The 20,949-nt window shown below is 49.2% G+C and overlaps 1 protein-coding gene across 9 annotated transcripts in view; it reads right to left on the bottom strand.

Moving 5' to 3' along the window:
- doc2d (double C2-like domains, delta) overlaps positions 1-20,949 on the bottom strand; it is a 56,448-nt gene that overhangs the window by 34,441 nt on the left and 1,058 nt on the right. For 3 of the 9 annotated variants that reach the window (XR_009788193.1, XR_009788194.1, XM_061771093.1), the window contains exons 1-4: positions 7,328-10,987; positions 6,858-6,937; positions 5,182-5,256; positions 297-406 (exon numbers count right to left, since the gene is read on the bottom strand). Coding sequence is in view for 7 of the 9 variants with exons in the window: in XM_061771093.1 (XP_061627077.1) it covers positions 297-406; positions 5,182-5,256; positions 6,858-6,937; positions 7,328-7,823 (761 nt within the window). In the remaining 2 variants the exon portion in view is untranslated. Of the gene's footprint in view, positions 1-296; positions 407-5,181; positions 5,257-6,857; positions 6,938-7,327; positions 11,010-20,521; positions 20,702-20,949 lie in introns of those variants that run through there. The other 6 variants (XM_061771097.1, XM_061771096.1, XM_061771098.1 and 3 more) reach the window with 6 other exon arrangements.

The following is a 20,949-nucleotide window of genomic DNA, read 5'->3' as shown; positions in this document are numbered from 1 at the left end:
TTTGTGTGTCGCGTGGAGACGGAAGCACGGCGCGTGTGCGTGCTTGTATTTCTTCAGGATAAACAAAGTCACCCAACTGGATTTTGTCAGTCATCGCAAATACGGTAATGTTGCATGAGGCAAAGTCTCTGAATAGTGTTTTGGAGTTTTGAGGTCAACGTTTGACCTCGGCCAGCCCACACGCAGACGATGTCGGAGCCGGCGTGAACAATGGCGGGAATCTCACCCTGGCCTCCGCGCGCAAACGGACGCCGGTCCGCCCGGGGAGCGCCGCTAATCGCGAGCCGAGCACCTACCTGAGCGTTTTGGTGGTCATGTCGGCCGCTGTGATCCCGTGATACACCAGAGTCTCGTTCCACACCGGGTTCAGCGTGTTCTTCAGAGTCTTTGTGCGAAGTTTGTTCGCCTGTAGAAAGAAAGAAATTTGAGTTGCGTTCGTGTGAAGGGCACGAGCGGAAGGTGCAAAGGGCGCGCTAACTAATTCATCAGTTCAGAGGAAAAGAAGGACGAGGGATTGAAAAAAAACATGAGCGCATGGGAATAATTTGTCTGGACGCCGGAGGAGATGCGGGACAGCTGTTGAGCGAGCGTGAGAGGCCAGGAGGCCGCCCTCTTCCCACCTGTCCGTCCGCCGCCCCGGCAAAGTCGCGAGGCGGAGCGTCCGCGCCGGTTTCCAACGCAGCGCACGTTTCCGGCGCGCGACGCAATCACAACGAACATTTCGAGCTTGTCGCCCAGTCGATCGGCCTCATTTCCCACGCTTGCCTTCGGGATGTTTTCATCCAACTGATGATTTCGCTGTGCAATTGATGCCGATAATGCAGAAAAATATGTTTTCAGGGACTAGTTCTGCTATTTTCCAAACCGGAGTATTTGTCGAAACCTTGGCTCGGATCATCAGAACAAGGATGATTCAGTTGAGAAGGATTTTCTTGGTCTTCGCAGCTTCCATTTGAGCCGAATCAGTTAAGGCTGTCTTCAGTTTATATTTGGCAGATTTGAATTTCAAAAGGTTTTCCCTCCGCATACGTAACGGAGTGCAACCCTTTGTATCAAACGTCTCGGACAAGATACTATCTTGCACGTTATGTGACACGTTTGAATCGTTTAATATCCCAAATGTATGGAAAAAAGCTCGAATTGTTTGTGTTGTATTAGTTTTAGCAGACTCTTGTTTGTTCATCCTTGTGATTTAGATGAAGATGAAGCCCAGACCAAATTATGCGGGGGCTTCCTCCCACTGTTTAGGCATAATGAATTTGACGTGATACCCTTACAAGAAACAACAGGAATTTAGGACATTTCACTTGCAATGTCAAGTATCCAGGAATTGATTTCAGTCACACTGGTTGAATGTTTGGCCAAAAAAAAGTACTGAATCGATTTGTGATTGTATCCTTCGAGATGGCCCAATATTGTCCTACAATCGAACCGGCACCCGCAAATCGGCATACGAATCAAATGACGGTTATTGCGCATGCGGAACGGTGTCAATTCAGTCGCGTGTGTCCGCAGACGCACCCTTGAGACGACTTCGCCGGGTCACTGCGACAGATAACTTCGGAATATGCCAATTGCTTGGGTTTCCCCTCACTTACGCTCCGCTCTGACGTTTTTCTGCCGAGAGACCTGAAGCTGATAGGAATTTCTCCAGCTTATCTACATCGCGAGCGAAGATCTCCGCCTACCTCTCCGCTCCCAAGCCAGCGCTGTCGACATAACAGACCAGGAAGCAAGCGATCAGAGGAAAGGGGGCGGTCTCAGCCAAATATGGACCAAGCGGACACAAAAGTGGCTCAAACAGAAAGAGCTGTCAGAGGGCCCTTTTCGGGACACTCAGATGACGAAACGTCGTCAATGTGTCGCCACCATTCAGTCCACGCTAGGAGCCGGCTGCATCTTTCAGCCTACAAGCTCAAAAAAATGTGTTCCTTGAATGGTCTTTTTTTAAAATGAGGAATTAAGATAAAAACAGGACTTTTGTCACAGTCGGACGGGAACGATGGTGAATGGGCGTTGATAACTTTGCATTCCTCGCAGTGCTGGCTGACAAAATAATTAAATCTGTTCTTATATTACAAAACAAAATATATTGCATATGATCACCGTGTGATCATGCAGTGTTTTAACTAAAGCATTCTCATACAAATACAAAGTTTCCGAGTTATCCATTTTTACAATTATGTACTGTAATACAAAAGAACACATTCGCTCCTATTTACGCAGTGTCCCTGAACGCACCTCGCGCACTAAATAGGAAATGCGGCAGGGCCAAACAAGTCCCTCTGCTGGTCACTTTTAATATTACAGTTGATTTACTGTATAGTACAGCACACCAACATCGCAGCAGATGCGCAAAGCGCAAACGTATTTCGCGATGATGATGATGATGATGCGCAAAGAAAGTATCGGGCACCCAGTGGACATCCGTGAAAAGGCAGTTTATTCACTTTATTGGGAGTATATTAATAAAATACGGATGTTTTTCAGGGGTAAAGAATGACGTCACCATTTATTTATTCATGATTATGTATTTATTTTTAAGATTTCCTTAAACATTTGGTAAATGGAGAGTTATCTGGACTTGACTCATTAAATTGAGATAATGAGTAGCATGACAAGAGGCACATTTTGAAATGTATACTTCTTCGATCTAAATGGAATGCATAAGAGGCGAAGAGCGAGAATGCGATTGCGAGCCGACCGGTGGCGAGGTTACGAGGCCGCGCCGGAAAATCACGAACAATACACGCAAGCTGTTGTTTTTGCTCGTCTAAATGTAAACAGGAGTAGCTCGCCGTTGCCTTCACGGTAACGACGACCTTCCCAACGTGGGCGCCACGTGGGCACGACCGTCAGCCGGGCTGGCTTATCTAGTGTGAATACCGATGCCCGGGAAGCCCAATAGAAGACGTTGTGTTAGGTCATGTGACTTTCTTGTGTCGTTTGATTAGTGATAAACGTAAACGTCACTAGCGCTTAAATTGGATTGGCGCAAATGCGGAAGTCAAAGTCGTAGTGTTGTGCACGAAATATTTGATAAATAAGCAATAATTGATCAATAAAAGGAGCGAAAAAGGAAAAACTCATCGGATCTATACGATTCACGTAAATGGCCTGTTTTGAGTTCAAAAGGGTGAATTTCGCCAAAAGGCGACTGATTTGCACGTACGATAAAAGGAAGGAAACGTACCAAAAAAAATGATCTGATTCATGGATTAATCCCAAAAATAATTGACAGATGAATCCATCCATCCATCCATTTTCTGAGCCGCTTCTCCTCACGCGGGTCGCGGGCGTGCTGGAGCCTATCCCAGCTATCATCGGGCAGGAGGCGGGGTACACCCTGAACCGGTTGCCAGCCAATCGCAGGGCACAAACAAACAAACAACCATTGGCACTCACATTCACACCTACGGGCAATTTAGAGTCGTCAATCAACCTAGAACGCGTGTTTTTGGGACGTGGGAGGAAACCGGAGTGCCCGGAGAAAAGCCACGCAGGTACGGGGAGAACATGCAAACTCCACACAGGCGGGGATTGAACCCCGGTCCTCAGAACTGTGAGGCAGACGCTATAACCAGTCATTCGCCGTGCCGCCGACAGATTAATCAATTATTAAAATAATAGTTTGTTGCAGCCCTACTAGGGACAAAAACAAGACAAAACATGAAACAAAACTAAATGCCGGTCAGCCAACTACGCCAGTGGGCAGCTGTTTTGTACACGCCCCCAAAAAATCAGGAACTCAGAAGAGGTGAAAAACGATTTGACATTCAGTAGTATGTAATTTTTTCCCATTTTCACCAATTATCAGCAAGCGTGTATCATGCATTTCAGAACAAATCTCTGAATTGACTTTACAGGGTCTTCAAATAAATCCTTGAAAAACTCCCCCACTTGAGGAGGGTCATACGGCGTCAGGAACATAAGCGTCCGACGGGTGGGCATTCTGTTGGCGCCAGGGGGTGGGGGAGACACATTGTAACACTCACACACACACACACACACACGCAAATTCAACAGTAATTGTTATAAAACACGCATTCGAGGGGGGGCATCCGGTGAACGAAACGCATCTCAGCCGCAGAAGAGTCGAGCGGGCGCGCCGACGGCGAAGGCGTCCTTCCACTCGCTCGCGCCAGCTCGGCTGCCGCCAACGTGGCGGCCGTGCGCTCTGTGGGCTTTCTTCACGTGGGCTCCTGCTGCACTGAAAGCGGTCGGCTCACACGCGACGCACGGCAAGTGTCGGGCGGGGCGAGATGCAAAACATCAACGCCCTTTTTCTGACGTTCATTTCATTTGCAATGAATTCTCTTTGTGTGTATTTCGGGGCACTTCTCGTATCTTTATCTCACAGTTAGTGGTCGATATGGATCCGTTCCGACCGATGAAATGATATCTACAGATTAGCACAAACAGGCCGACGGCGGGCGGCGCGGTAACTCGCTCGAAGGGGGCGACGCCGGCCGAAGGACGAGAGTGAAGCGAACCGCGAGGCGGCGAACACGCGCAAACGGGTTGTGGCCAACTTACGCCGGGGATGGCACGAGTCGGCGTGAGTCCGCCGTCCGCTGGATATTCGACTAACGGCGGGCCACGGGTACTTAACTCCTCGTTGACGCATTCTCCGCTTCCCGCCCGCCCGCCGCTCCGCTCCCGTCGACGTGGGACGATCCTCCCTGTTTCCATGACAACCACCCACCGCTGCATGCCTTCTCTCGCTCTCCCCCTTTCCCTCCCTCTCCCCTTCTCGCCTCACGCAGTTTGTATTTCAAGGTCAAAGAAGGTCACAGCGATGCGGCGAGACGTAGACGGCGATAGGACGCGAGAGCCGATGCGGGAGAGCGCGGAGGACAGGGACGCCTCGTGCGGACCTCGTGACGGTCGGCGCCTCAGATCTCATTCGTTCTTATCGTGGCCCGACTTCATTCGTGTCCACGTTGAGCTAAAATAGCCGACAACAGGTTGGCAAAAGCGCGCCACGCTGTAACTTCCCGCCAGCTTGAGACGAAACGAAACGCGCTTGCGCTCGCTAAGGCGACGTATCCCACAACGCGCCACAAGGAAGAGCCGAGCGCAAAGCGCCAAATTTGCCTGCCGCCGTGTGATGCTTTGGGGAAACTCAAATTTTTGTTTGTGTAACGTGCGCATGTTATGAGCTGAGGTTGGAGCAGTGACCTTGCTAGCCCCGGGAAGAAGATGAAGCTTGACGTACGGATCAGCCAGCCCATTGGAGTCCATGGCTTTCAGTCCCTGGCAACACACACACACACACACACACACACACACACACAAAGACATCACCGTACTGTACCGTAGCGTCGGATGCGATGTCATCGTGCCCTCGGACACGACGCGCAAACGACAGGGTCAGAAAAAGACAGCAAACATCACAATAGCGCTGGTGGGCGCTGCCATTCCGTGCCACCATTTGTGACGGCGCTCGACTCAATGGTGTTGTCCTCGAGGGACTCATTCAAAGGGATTTACATAATTCAACTCGTGCGACAGTACACGACATCGGAGTCTGGCGTCCTTGTTCCAAATGCGTCGACAGAGCTATGGAGCATTATATTTTCATACAAACCCTCATTCCAAAGAAGTTGGGACGTTGTGTAAATACATCCATCCATCCATTTTCTGAGCCGCTTCTCCTCACTAGGGTCGCGGGCGTGCTGGAGCCTATCCCAGCTGTCATCGGGCAGGAGGCGGGGTACACCCTGAACTGGTTGTGTGTAAATACAATGGTTTGCAAATCCTTTTCCAGCTGTATTCCATTGAATACACTACTTTGTTTTTTGCAAATATGCCTGCAAGCTGTTGTTGTTCAATGCGGGCCAGGGGCACGTCGAGCACCGCGTTGCATCACCTTTCCTCTTAACAGCACTCAAGAAGCTTTTTGGGAAGTCAGTGTTTCCCCATTCTTGGTTCATGTACAACTTGCATTGCTCAAGAGTCCGGGCAGGGTCTCCGTTGTGGTATTTTGCGCCCGCACACATTTTCAATGGGAGACGGGTTTGGACTGCTGGCAGGCCAGTCTAGTACGCGCTGTCGTTTACTAGCGAGCCACGCTGTTGTAACCCGTGCAGAATGTGGCTTGGAAATCGTCTTACTGAAATAAGCAGGGAGGTCACTGAAAAAAACCTCGCTTGGATGGCAGCATATGTTGCTCCGAAACGTGTCCCTTCACAGATTACCCTTGCCATAGCCACTAACACACACCCCGTAGATGCTGGCTTTCGAACTTGACGCTGGTCCTTTTCCTCTTTGGGACACCACGTCCATGATTTCCCAAAAACAATTTCAAACGTGGACTGGTCAGACCGCAGCGCACCTTTCCACTCTGCATCCGCAGTCCATCTCAGACGAGCTCGGGCCCAGAGAAGCTGGCCGGCGCCGTTTCTGGCTGTTGTTGAGATGCAGCTGTCGCTTTGCGTGGTAGAGTTTGAACTTGCATTTGTAGATGTGTTCACTGACACTGGTTTTCTAAAGGGCCGGATTTTAATGCAGTGCCGCCTGAGGTGTCGAAGGTCACGGGCATTCAATGTCGGTTTTCGGCCTCGCCGCCTACGTGCGGAGATTTCTCCAGATTCTCGGAACCTTTTGATGATATTATGGAGCGTAGAGGATGAAATGCCTAAATTCCTTGCAATTTTACATCGAGAAATGAAAAACAATAACGTTTATCAGTTTGAACATGAAACATCTTGTCTTTGTAGTGTATTCAATTTCGTATTGGTCGAAAAGGATTTGCAAATCATTGTATTGTATGCTCAATGTCCCATTGGAATTGGGGTTAGCGCATTTTAGGGGGGGAGGAGGAGGAAGATGCACCCACTGGAAGTTGCGGTTACCTTTGCCTTGTGAATGGTGCAATGAAGACAGTTATTCTCCTGATCAAAGAGCAGCGTGAACTCCAACGTCCCCAAATAGGCTGGAAACCACAAAGACAACAGCAATTACCGGCGGGACTTCGACGCGCTGAGCCATCATAAAAAGCTCTTAGTCACATTGCGCTAAATACGAATTGGCCCGTCTGGTCGCTCGCTGTTTTGGAAACGAGCGGAAAGAAATTGCAACTTTTTCAGCTTTGCACTACGGGGCCGTACGGCGAGATGGGCACACGCTTTGCAGGGAAAATGCTTCCCCCCGAATGACGCTGTGAGCACATGTTGCTTTCTCAAGAGGAAAACGTGATCTTGAGGAGAAAAAGATGACTCTCCATTTTGAAGTTTTAGAGCTAGCTGTGTTGTTTTTCTGCTGCAGTGCTTTTTAATTTCCATATAAATGAACAAACACACACACAAACTCCAAAGAAACTCACTGTCGTCATCGTCGGAGTCAGCTACTCCGTCCCCGTCGGCGCTGTCGTCCCCTCGCCTCTCGCCTTCTCGGAAGCCGCCGCCCATCTCCCCGTTGAAAGTCTCCTCCCTCAGGATCTTCTTCTCCCGCGGAGGCGGCGGCGTGCAGGGGTAGTCGTGGAAACGGGGGAAGAAATCTGAGATTTGCGGGATGGGGAGGATGGGGCCCGGGCACACGTTGATGGCGAAGTGCTCCTGCATAGAAATCTTAACGGGCGAGGGAGGGGGCGGGGCCGACGGGGAGGAGGCGGACGAGGAGGGCGTGGAAGCGGAGGAAGGAGGGATGGTGAGGTGGGAGGCGGAAGGCGGTTTGGAGACGTTCATGCGGGCTGCCGAACGGGGCTGAAATCGAGAGGAAGACGAATGAATCGACGGGAAGTCCGGGATCGGCCCCGGAAGACCCAAACAAAACAACGGCGAGCGACTTTGTAGGACGCGACATTGAAATTCAAAGCGCATCTTCCACACCCACAAGGAAAGAAAAGAGAGAGAAATATGTTTGGGTTTTCATCTGGCGATGCAACTGTGAGCTCTCAAATGCCAAAAGAGGACGTTTGCCACTTCAAGCGTGACTCACACTTTGAAGGAATATTGCCAAGTAGGACTGACCGGAAAGTCCTCTCGCTTGCAAGGGCCTCCCCTCAGCCATATTTACAAAACAGCGCTCCAGCGAGTCCAACTGAGTCATTAGCATGTCTACCTCTCCAAGGCCATCGTTTCCTCGTTTCCTCAGTGCCATGACAGCATTTGATTTCTTCATGCTTCGATAAAACCTCGCAATTACTGTTGATGTTTGTGAGTTAAGTGATGAAGTCCAACTTAGAAACATTGACCAACAACATGTTGAGGATGAAACACAGCATTTCCCTGCGGTGCCAAGTTCAACCCCTTCCATTTTCTGCGAATGCGACATTTACACATATCGCCCTTTTGGCCCTCAGCGCATTGCATGATCAAACGGCGGCGTAAGTGCGGCACGTAAGCGCGTGAGGGTTTCGGAGGTGTAATAATGACGGCGACGCGTGCAGTAGTACACCAGAGCCGCAATCAAATAATGATGATCGGGCCAGTTGATGATGAGGCATTTCCTAAGCCTTCTTCCACAGCAAACACCTTTACAGAGACAAGATATCTCTGGAAGCGGCTCGGGCCGCGCATCTCCGATTCCGTATGTATCGCTATACATGCCAGAACGTACGCAAGGCCGGTGCATTTTAAACGGATCGATGCGACCGGGTTCCATTCAGCGGGCTTACGATTCCCTTCGATACGGTTCGATTCGATATTATTTTTCATTTGAAATCCCGATTGCTTCCGCACTTCGGACTTTCAACTTGCCGGGCCGTTATGAATCCCGTCCCAGTCCGCGATTACGTGCTATTTGACGTAACCGCGGCAAGTCTCGCGAGACTTTTAACAGAGCGGAAGACGGTCAAAGACGGAGATGCGTCCGCGTCAGTGACATCAAACCGATGTTTTATTTTTTGACCGGGCGATCGGCCCGTTCAAGCTTGAGTTCGATGCGATACGATTCATTAGTCCGCGTACAAATCGCGTGTAAAGACAATAATTGAGTGCTTTCACTCAATACAGAGCATCTGTGTAATTCTGCTAAACTACAACTGACGTGTTGAACAAGAGGCATAATAAAGGCAGAATTTGCACGTTTCAAAACAAAGCACTTTTTGGGAAAGATTTTTAAAACTAGGGGTGTCCCGATGCGATTTCTTGAGGTGGCAAATCGAAAATCTCAAGATTTGATCACTCTTAAGGGCCCTTCACACTGGGCAAAGCGCAGCGGCGGCGGCCGTCCCGTATCTGGAAGTGGTGACGCAACAGCCTCCGAGGAAGTCGGGAGGCTTCCCCCCGCTGAGTGGACTGCAACTCGCCGATATCTATTCGGCATTGTTGGGAAAGAAAGGCCGAACTTTGCTTATTTTGAGGAGGATAACATTTTGCCTCTTATTCGGGGAGAATGTTTTGTGAGCACCATTCAAGGTACGATTGTGATTGGTGGAACGATGGGCGCAGTTCACGCCGGGTACCCGAGTCCTTTTCTCCCTACATCGTCGGGACCTTTGCGATGTGCCTATCACGATGACGACGATGAAACGACACATCGTGCAGCCCCAGTGTAATCTTCTTCTTATTTCATCTTTTAGCTCTTCAGAAGAAAGCAATCAACAATATTCATCAACTCATTTTGTCAAATGCAATCAAAATCTGTGTTGTGCTCCCTTATTTCAGTGGGGAGCCACTTTACTATCATGTGTTCATTCGAACTGTGCTACCATTTTATGCCTAAGCCAGCGTTCAAATAAATGAAGACGAAACCTGACGCTGATTAATAAGCAAACAATTAGGGTCGGCAAATATCAAGTCAGGAATGCATCTTCGACCAATCATACTGATGCTCTTGCCAGCCTCTTAGTCACAAAGCTCCAACTAGCTGGTAAACAGCAGACTCCTCACCTAACTCATCCCAACAAGTTTCAAAGCTCCGATTTCCATCACCTCCACTCACCCACTGCGTTTGTGTAAGGACAGCCCGACATCGCTGCTCGCACATGACAACGACATCGGTGAGCACTCGCAAGCACGCCGCTCACAAACTCATTCGCCGCGACGATCAGACAGACAAACAGCCGGCAAATATTACATACCGAAGCCAGGGCGGTCTTCATCTGTGCCGGCACTCCATCTTGACTGCTCTCACGTCTACCTCGCTCACAAACACACGAAGGAGCATGAAGACCAGCTCGGAGTCTGTCTGTCCTCTCTCTCGCTCTCGCTCTCGCTCTCTCTTTCTGGCTCCCCCACCCCCCTTCCCCTTTCCCTTATTTGTGACGTACACTCGTCAAATCGTCATCAGTCGACTGCAGACCCTACACTCGAATTCTCAGCAGGAAACCTGGAGAAACGGGCTGTGCGTGCGTGTGCATGTGTGTGCGTGTGACAGACGGACCGACACAGAGCGATACACGCACACACACATGGGGGCAGCAACAGCATAAACAATAGTAAGACAAACACACGTTGGTCAGTGTGACATCAGGCTCGTCTGTCCGCACTAAGCCTTGTTGCGTGAACCGACGAAGCTCGCTCGCACGAGAGCCAAAACGTCTTCTAAGACAACCGGAACATTCCGCCGGTTGCCATCGACTCAACGCTCTGAAAATCGAATGACTTGGATGAATAACAATCTTCACAGGCACAAATACATGTGACACGCCCACAGCGCACGCTAACCCAAAAAAGGAGGGAAGAAGAATTCACCAGCTGAAGGAACAGAAATGAAATTCAACACATTGACTGACTTGAAGACAATCAACTATGTGTGTGTGTGTGCTTGTGCGCGTCAGAATAACAGCAAGCATCCGCCTCAGTCATAAAAGTGAACCAAAGCCAAGCCTCCATCTGTAAGAATGCACTCAAACACAAAGGACGAGATGAAATGAAGGCTTAAGTGCGAGAAATGTCGAGACTTTTAAAGCATATACACTGAACAAAAATAGAAATGCAACACTTTTGTTTTTGCTCCCATTTTTGTGAGCTGGACTCCAAGATCAAAAACTTTTTCTCGATACGCAAAAGGCCATTTCCCTCACACAAATCTGTCTGAATCTGTGTTAGTGAGCATTTCTCCTTTGTCGAGGTCATCCATCCCACCTCACAGGTGCGGCATTTCAAGATGCTGATTAGACAGCCTGATTATTGCACAGGTGTGCCTTAGGCCGGCCACAATAAAAGGCCGCTCTGACGTGCACTTTTATCACACGGCAAGTTCTGAGGGAGCGTGCAGTTGGCATGCTGACCGCAAGAATGTCCACCGGAGCCGTTGCCCGTGAATTCAATGTTCATTTCTCTGCCATGAGAATTGGCCAGTGCATCCAAGCGGCCTCACAACCGCAGACCGCGTGTAACCGCACCAGCCCGGGACCTCCACATCCAGCATGTTCACCTCCGAGATCGTCTGAGACCGGCCACCCGGACAGCTGCTGCAACAATCGTTTTGCCTCACCAAAGAACCGTCAGAAACCGTCTCAGGGAAGCTCATCTGCACCCTCGTCGTCCTCGTCGGGGTCTCGACCTGACTGCGGTTCGTCGTCGTAACCGACTCGAGTGGGCGAATGCTCACATTCGATGGCGTCTGGCACGCCGGGGATGAATCCCGGTTTTCACTGTTCAGGGCAGATGGCAGACGGCGTGCGTGGCGTCGTGCGGGTGAGCGGTTTGCTGACGTCAACGTCGTGGATGGAGTGGCCACGGAGGCGGCGGGGTTACGGTCTGGCCAACGAACACAGGTGCATTTGATTGATGGCATTTTGAATGCACAGCGATACCGTGACGAGATCCCGAGGCCCGTCGTTGTGCCGTTCACGCACGACCGTCACCTCATGCCGCAACGTGATAATGCACCGACGGCCCCGTGTTGCAAGGATCTGGACACAATTCCCGGAAACTGAAAATATCCCAGTCCTTGCGTGGCCAGCATACGTGTCACCCATCGAGCATGTTTGGGACGCTCTGGATCGGCGCATACGACGCCGTGTTCCGGTTCCTGCCAATATCCGGCAACTTCGCGCAGCCATTGAAGAGGAGTGGAGCAACATTCCACAGGCCACAATCGACAACCTGATCAGCTCAATGCCAAGGAGATGTGTTGCACTGCGTGAGGCAAAATGGCGGTCACACCAGATACTTCAGAGTGGCCTATTATTCCTATTGGCCAGCCTAAGGCACACCTGTGCAATAATCATGCTGTCATATCAGCATCTTGATATGCCACACCTGTGAGGTGGGATGGATGATCTCGACAAAGCTCACTAACACGGATTTATGAACCACATTTGAGGGAAATGGCCTTTTGTGTATGCAGAAAAAGTTTTAGATCTTTGAGTCCAGCCCACGAAAAATGGGCGCAAAAACAAAAAGTGTTCAGTATATTTATCCGAAGGGGTAGAAAGCACAAATATGGAAATTGTGTTAAGAGAGGCGCTCCCCCAACTTCTTGAGCTCGATGCAGTTGCACAGCCGCCTCTCTATTACATCTCTCCCCAGAGCGTGATGTTTTGCTTTTTTATTTCCCCTCTAGCGCAACATTTTAATGACATACGGCACAAACTGCTGAGAAACTAAATCCTCATAAAGACATTTAATATGCAAACATGCATTTTAGGTTCAATGAGTGTGTGTGTGAATGGCTGTCTGTGTAAGCGTAGACCTTTATCACAGCAGGGAGTAAGCCTGTCACGATAATGACTATAGCAACTTTTCGTCCCATAAATAAAATGGACACGATCGTTTTTCCGGACTCGATAAATGTTCATTACGCCGGCGAATTTAGTGGGCTCGCAGAACGCCAGCTCTGTCCAATACTCACAGCCTCACACAACAGAGACATTTAAGGGAACGTTAACTGTGTTTTCTGTTGGCGAGCCCACAAGCTAATGAGCTAGCGAGCTAATGAGCGAAACAGCTCGCTCCCCTCCTACCAGGGAGCACGGCGTTTCCCTGGGATGGATGATTCGAAAGTACCCTGCAAACAATTACTTTAAGTGAGAGAATTGGGAGGCTATCAAGATTTTGGTTTCTGTACCTCGTAGGGCCAATCACATTAATAGTAATGAATGGGTAATGAATCACAATCGAATCGTGACTACTTATACTATTCTGAAATAAAGGCGTGTCGTTGTCCAACAAAAGAAAATGCAATTTGATTATTTGAAAACTACCTCTAGCCCCCTGGTTAAGTCCTGGTCACAGTTTTTTGGTTTGAGATTTTGTCACATCACCAGAAAGGAAGTAGCCAATGTTGTCACTGACACATTTTGGCTTTTTTTAGTTGAAAATGGCTTCCTTGAATCGGGATCACTCGCCGTATCGTGGCCGTCTCGGTGCCGTAAAATGCTTCAATCCGCGCTGGCCAGGTGGGAACAACCGCTTCACTAGCGCAGCTACTTAGCTGCTAGTTAGCTGCTAGCTCTCGCCAATCATCTGCCACGTCGTGTTGGATGAATCTTGCAAAACTCACAGCCTAGCAAGAACAGCCGCGCAGTTCCTCCGACGCGGCCACGGGACGCCTTGTTCCGAGGAGATTAGCGTCTCGGCGGAGACGGTGACGTGCAGCCGCGTTTCGTCAGGCAGAATGGCGGCAGAAATAAACAAAGGAACTAAATGCGGCGTGACAACATCGCAGCTCTTGTATGTTGATTTTGGAGTCATTGTGATTCAAATGCGAAAATTCTGATTGGGGATTCATTTTTTTCTGGGACATTTGCGAGTCAACTCGACTCACCGCCAACTCGTTCGTAGCGCTAGTATTTAGGAGGTCTAAATAAGACGACCCACCGTCAGCCGCCCGAATAATAGCTTCCATGAAGGCCACATTTTGATACAGAATCTCAGTGCATTGTGAAAGTGCATCAAATGTTGTGGCCAGTGGATGTAAGAGTTTGATTTGGTTTGGCCGGTTGACAATTCAGAAATGTACAGTCAAAACATTGTCGAAAGAGTCAAAGAAAGGCGGTTTCATCGAATTTGAAGAGCTCGTGACCAGTTTGTGTGGAGCAAATTGGGCAGCATTTCTGATGTTGACCTTGCAAGACTTCTTTGATTTCCAGCACTTTGAAACGAATATACAGATAAGAGAATCCTCTCAGGGTCTTGACCCTCTGCTGCCGTGCTAAAAAGGAAAAGGTGAGCACTTCCTCTGCTCACTGACCACAAAAAAGTCTGCTCTTCATATTTGCGGAAGTTCTGTACATTCCAGTGTTGCTAAACGCAGCCTATATCAAACAAACAACCAATGTTTGGAAAATATAAACATATCAGATTCAGAGTTAAAGCATTTTCTATCAAACATCAGTGTCACTGCGCTAATGCAAACCCCTGCAGAGACGCACACAAAATGTCCCTTTCCCTAATTCTTTTCACATCATGGGAAAATAAAGCAACTCTAGAAAAAGAGTGCGTGTCATGTTTACGTCATTTACACATCTGCCCAAAGAGATTGCGAACAATCAATGTATATTTTTGCGTTTTGTCAAGAGGATTACGCAAAAATCACTCAGCCAATTTCCAGTGAACTTGGCCATTCAGTTTCTCGTTTAAGTGTAGCATCTTTTCAGGCGGCGGCACGGTGGACGACTGGTTAGAGCGTCTGCCTCACAGTTCTGAGGACCGGGGTTCAATCCCCGGCCCCGCCTGTGTGGAGTTTGCATGTTCTCCCCGTGCCTGCGTGGCTTTTCTCCGGGCACTCCAAAACATGCACGCTAGGTTAATTGAAGTCTCTAAATTGCCCGTAGGTGTGAATCTGAGTGCGAATGGTTGTTTGTTTGTATGTGCCCTGCGATTGGCTGGCGACCAGTTCAGGGTGTACCCCGCCTCCTGCCCGATGACAGCTGGGATAGGCTCCGGCACTCTTTTCAGGCTTGTTTTCATTTCCCGAGAACAACTTGCTTAAAGACATTCAACTGCTGATGACGTCTTTTTAATAATTATGTGTGTGGGGCGCAACACCAGAGCGCTCGACTGACATCAGAATCAGAATCATCTTTATTTGCCAAGTATGTCCAAAAAACACACAAGGAATTTGTCTCCGGTAGTTGGAGCCGCTCGAGTACGACAACAGACGGTCGATTGACAGAGAACACTTTGGAGACAGAAAGATATTGAGAAAAACAGTCAGTGAACAGTCTGGAGCTGTCTGGATCAGCACGGTCAGACCTGTCCTGAGGAGAAAAAAATAAATAAAATACAATAAACATAAAATCAATCAATCTCACCCAAAGAATGAAGGCTGGAGGCATTGATCTTTTCTCAGTGGCCAACAGACGCATATTTCCCACGGTGGCATCATCTTTACGAGGATTCGTGTCATTACAAATCACAGGCATCGGAGGAGTAAGCGTTTTCAGGGACATATGACCGTCAAAATTCATGTGGTGAATCCACATTATTAGGAAATAACGATAAACCCGCCTCAGTAATGGAGAAACTGAAAACATGACCAAACGGAGAACGGTTTGCAAAACGAAAGCCTTCACACAGCTCAAGAGTACCACGGAAATAATAAGCATGGGGAGTGTGGAATGAAACAGAGGGAAGGAGAGGATACAATCAATTTGCGGAGGAGCATTCACGGCGGCCCTCTGCGCGGCAAGATAAGCTCCTCCCATTACCGAGGCACAATGCAGTCAAGGGTTTCCATTAAGACTCCGACCGCAGCCTCGCCCGTCTCCTTGCCAGCCATTAACTCTGAGATGAAGTAACAGCCGGGATTTTGTGGCATTTGGGTTTGCGGCGGATGGAAATTTGCATAGATTTTATGGCGAAGATCAAAATCCCGCTCATGTACGACACATTCCTCCGCATTGTTTTCAATTTGAAAGGGTCTTCTCCAAGAAAAGCGTTCCAATTCTCTTTGCTGCATGTTGATTTGTGGCCCGATTACATCAAAACAACGAGGATTTGAAGAATGTTCACTTTAGGCACTCTTCAGCGGCCGTCATTGTCTGTAAAGAGATTACCCAGGATGTCATGTTTTGGTCAGAGGTAAATACATTTTTGTGCTGCCTTGGAAATGAATGCACATTTTCCAAACGCACCGAGTTTATTTCAGAACGCGGCTTGAAAGAGGTCAATGAACGAGAGAGGAGCAAACCGCTACGAGCGCAATTAGTCTCGGATATTGTGGCTAAGCTAGGAAGAAAACTCTTCGGACTTTGGAACTACACTTTTTTTTTTGACAGCTGAAAAAGTGTTCCCATGTTTTTAGGAAGGTTTTGAACCACAATCAAAGATGTTGCAGTCTTAATAAACACATTGAGCACAGACGATATACTATGCTGAGTTTTCTCAAATCTCATCCAGTCACGATGCATCCGGATTCAGTCTCCCCGATGCCTGTGCGCAATCTCGACGCTCACCAATGTAGAGAATCGCCCCCGGGTGACAGAACATATTTGAAAGGAAAATGATGGCATACGTCACAATTATTAGGGATGACGAAATAACGACGTGAAATAACGCGATATAGGGTAGGTTTCCTTTTCAAAAAAGGGGAGGCAAGTTCGTATTTTTAGTCTGCTTGAAACACCGTTCAAGTCAAAGCACAGACAAGCAAATGAACTGAATGGAATGAATACATTGATTCAATCCCCAAAAAGCAGTGACGCGACGCCAGTGCGTGCATTTGAAACGAGCGGCGGTCGTCGAGACTCCCGCAGGCCGGCATTCGCTTTGGCGGGTGCCGCTCGCGCTACACGTCGCTCGGCTCCAGTGAGCATCGCCGGCCTCGTCGGCACGGGAGCGCAAATGTAGCCCGGCGTGCCCCCTGGACGAGCAGGCAAAAAAGGAAACAACTCCTCTCTCGCGTTGCCTCAACTCGTCCTGCCGTCATCGCTCTCATCTGCTGGCGAGCGCCTCACCTTTCGCTCATTTTATCGGCCTTTCTTCCTCTCCCCCTGACACAGACGAATCCCATTAACCCCGCCTGTGATTCGTCCTGAACTCTGACAAGCAGCGGCGACGTGCAAAATGATTTTTTTTCTTTTCATCCATATTCCAACTCTGTCACTGAGCAAGTTTTGCTTTTCCTAAAGCTTTGTGACAGGCTCGGAAACAACGCAAACGAAAGAAACCACTCCTGTCAAATAAAATGACCGACTGATATTGATATATATATACAGACTGATATATTCTCTCAGGTTACATTTTGTCATTGTATTACTTTTCTCCTCTTGTTCATTTCGGGAGTCTTGTTGCTAAACGTGCTAAAGAGTCGACTCTTTGGTCTCAAGTCCATGCTGCGGTTGAAGAAACGACTTACGGATTTTGCAGCTGGACGAAGGAGGCTTCGTTGGCTTCGTGGATTGAGAGCAAGCTAGCTAGCGAACATCACGTGTTGCACACCAATGGGAAAAAAAAGGTTTTGATCACTTTGATAAGTGTGTTCGTTCACCTGCAAACCGCAGAATTGCCCTCATGAATTATACTTCAGAGTCCAACCTTGCAGAAGGAATTCTGATGTAAACACTCAACATTTCAGTGCAGTCCGATTGACTCTGCACGTGCTGCAACAGCTTGGGGCAGGATCTCATCCCCGACCTGAAGAGGGCACGCCATCCTTTTCCGACTGAGGACCATGGTCTCAGATTTGGAGGTGCTGATTCTCATCCCAGCCGCTTCACACTCGGTTGCGAACCGCTCCAGTGAGAGTTGGAGGTCACGGCTTGATGAAGTCAACAGAACCACATCATCAGCAAAAAGCAGAGATGCAATACTCAGCTGCGCCTTGAAAATTCTGTCCATAAAAGTTATGAACAGAATCGGTGACAAATGGCAACCTTGGCGGAGTCCAACCCTCACCGGAAACGTGTCCAACTTACATGTAGACTGGTTGGGCGAACTCCCATGCACCCTCGAGGACCCTGCCGAGGGTGTCGAGCTGGTCTACTGTTCCACGGCCAGGACGAAAACCACACTGCTCCTCCTGAATCTGAGATTCGACTTGCCGACGCACCGTCCTCTCCAGCACCCCTGAATAGACCTTACCAGGGAGGCTGAGGAGTGTGATCCCCCTGTAGTTGGAACACACCCTCCGGGACCACCACCCCAGTCTGCCAATCCAGAGGCACTGTCCCCGATGTCCATGCGATGTTGCAGAGGCGTGTCAACCAGGACAGCCCCACAACATCCAGAGCCTTTATGAACTCCAGGCGAATCTCATCCACCCCCGGGGCCTTGCCACCGAGGAGCTTTTTAGCCACCTCGATGACCTCAACCGTGGAGATCGGAGAGCCAGCCTCAGAGAACCCAGACTCTGGTTCCTCATGGGAAGGCGTGTCGGTGGAATTGAGGAGGTCTTCAAAGTATTCTCCCCACCGATTCACAACGTCCCGAGTCGAGGTCAGCAGCGCCCCATCCCCACTATACACGGTGTTGATGGTGCACTGCTTTACCCTCCTGAGACGCTGGATGGTGGACCATAAGTTCCTCGAAGCCGTCCGGAAGTCTTTCTTCATGGCCTCAACAAACTCCTCCCACGCCCGAGTTTTTGCTTCAGCGACCACCAAAGCTGCATTCCGCTTGGCCAGCCGGTACCCATCAGCTGCCTCAGGAGTCCTACAGGCCAAAAAGGCCCGATAGGACTCCTTCTTCAGCTTGATGGCATCTCTCACCGTTGGTGTCCACCAACGGGTTCGGGGCTGTGTGTGGAGGCGAGTCTGACCTTATCTAGTTGGAACTTCTCGACCTCACACACTAGCTCGTGCTCCTTCCCTGCCAAAGAGGTGACATTCCACGTCCCTAGAGCCAGCTTCTGCAGCCGGGGATCGGATCGTCGAGCTCCCTGCCTTCGGCCACCGCCCGGCTCGCACTGCACCCGACCCCTATGGCCCCTCCCACAGGTGGTGAGCCCACGGGAAGGGGGACCCACGTTACCCTTTCGGGCTGTGCCCGGCCGGGCCCCGTGGGTGCAGGCCCGGCCACCGGGCGCTCGTCTTCGAGCCCCACCTCTAGGCCTGGCTCCAGAGGGGGGCCCCGGTGACCCGCGTCCGGGCAAGGGAAAACTGAGTCCATAGTTTGTCGTCATCATACGGGGTCTTTGAGCCGTGCTTTGTCTGGTCCCTCACGTAGGACCTGTTTGTCATGGGTGACCCTGCCAGGGGCGTAAAGTCCCAGACAACTTAGCTCCTCGGTTCATTGGGACACACAAACCCCTCCACCGTGGTAAGGTGATGGCTCAAGGAGGTGCAACAAAAACAAACATTTTAAAACAGGCAACTCTCTTAAGGGATTCAAAACAAAACCTGCACAGAGATTTGGTATTGGGGCTCACATGTAATGATTTGCATGTTCCTTTTCTCTTTATTTTAACTCTTTTTCTATTTCCCTTCCCTTCCCTTAGGCTGCAACGACAAATAATCTATCTTTGACTGGGTTCGCCCCATCAGCATATTCCCAGTGAGGCCCAGAGGCAAGTGAGTGGAGAGAGAACTGGTCCAGATCAGCAGACGAAACGTGACCGCAGAGTGGAAAACTGGAGAAATCCACAGGAGTGAGGATAGACTGTCAGATTGGAGGTGGACGTCAGAACAATCTGAACCGCAAGAAATTCAATCTATGACCTGGCCGTTAGATGCCCGAGTCTTTTCATAAAGTGAATTCAAATATTCCCCGTGATCAAATAATAACAAGAGTGTAAAATGATTTTGAGAGTGGGGGATGTAAGGAGGCATCGCAGGGAAGTGTGCAGTCAGCGCCCCGTGACATCGTGTCGTGCTGCGCTTAATGAGCTAACAGGGCGAGCGATTAGTTCCTGGTATGACATCATCGGTCAGTGAAAAGGCGACACCTCATTAACTGCGAGATTCTTCCAAAAGTCATTTGTCTTGCCTTCGCTTTCATGCAAACATCACACAATGGACCCGATTTACAAAGGTTTTAAACCCGATTGCTGACATATGGAAGCCGATCGACTTGCCGGGCGCACCCACGATTGCGTCTGCTAAACGTGCTAAATTGCCACGCAGCTCATTTTGGGCGTTCTGGGAGGACTATCTGCAAATTGATGAATGTAGCACACTTAGTGTGATTTATCAAACCTGAGACGTCTTTGAAGCACGTCTGAAAGGCAGGGCAAAGCAGCACGCAAAGCGCTGCCAGAGTAGCGCAGAGGGTTGCCATTTTGGGGCTTCCGAATGATTTCAGGGCTTCTTTTTTTTTTTTAACCTATCCTGCTAACCTTTAGCTGTCGAGCCATGCAGAATGGTGGCTCTGTGTGCCTTTTATGCGGAACAGTTTTGCTGTGCAGTAGGGGACTTTGAAATATTCCCCCGGCTTATTTTTAAATCATTCTGATGTTTATTGAAAATGCAGCCGGACAGAAAAGGGTTTTAGGGGACAGAGAGAGGAATAGAGTGGACAAGGGGACTAGGGGACTAGGGGACTAGGGGGGAGAACCACAGCAGAACAATAGTGAGACGGTCTAGATATTTGAACACAAGTAACATTACAACAGTCAAATCATGTTATCCCGGATCGGACTACAAGAAAAATTTGCTCTTTCACGCTTGCACTATGTCAGACTACTGCAATAAATATTTTTTTTTTAAAATGCATAAATGTCCACTTGTGCTCATAAGTTTACATACCCAGGCAGAATGGATGACATATTGTTTTGTTTGTTAATATGCAATTAGCATCAGCTCCAACATTAAGCCGTGTGGCTGTTCCATGTGAATTGTTGACCAGTTCCCCGCATGACACTGGATGGCAAAGTCAGTCAGAAAGATTAGCGTCACGTCCGCCTTTGTTTTTGTAGTGTTGCTGCCCTGTTAATTAGAACAGGAATTACTTGAGCTCTAATATCAGACACGGCATGAAGAGATGAAATGAACAAAATGATGAACTGCTTATATTGCATTGGAGAATATGGTAGACACGTTACATTGATGTTAACGTTGGCAACTAAATACGTACCAAAATAGTTGACATTGTGCTACATAAGCTCTTCAAAGAAGATAGAAATGGAATCTAAAGACCTCCCAAGACACGCAATGTCCCCACTCCCGCCACGTTA

The sequence above is a fragment of the Phyllopteryx taeniolatus genome, chromosome 4 (assembly GCF_024500385.1).
Source record: "Phyllopteryx taeniolatus isolate TA_2022b chromosome 4, UOR_Ptae_1.2, whole genome shotgun sequence".
NCBI classification, from domain to species: domain Eukaryota; kingdom Metazoa; phylum Chordata; class Actinopteri; order Syngnathiformes; family Syngnathidae; genus Phyllopteryx; species Phyllopteryx taeniolatus.
This window is presented reverse-complemented; position numbering and strand designations above follow the sequence as displayed.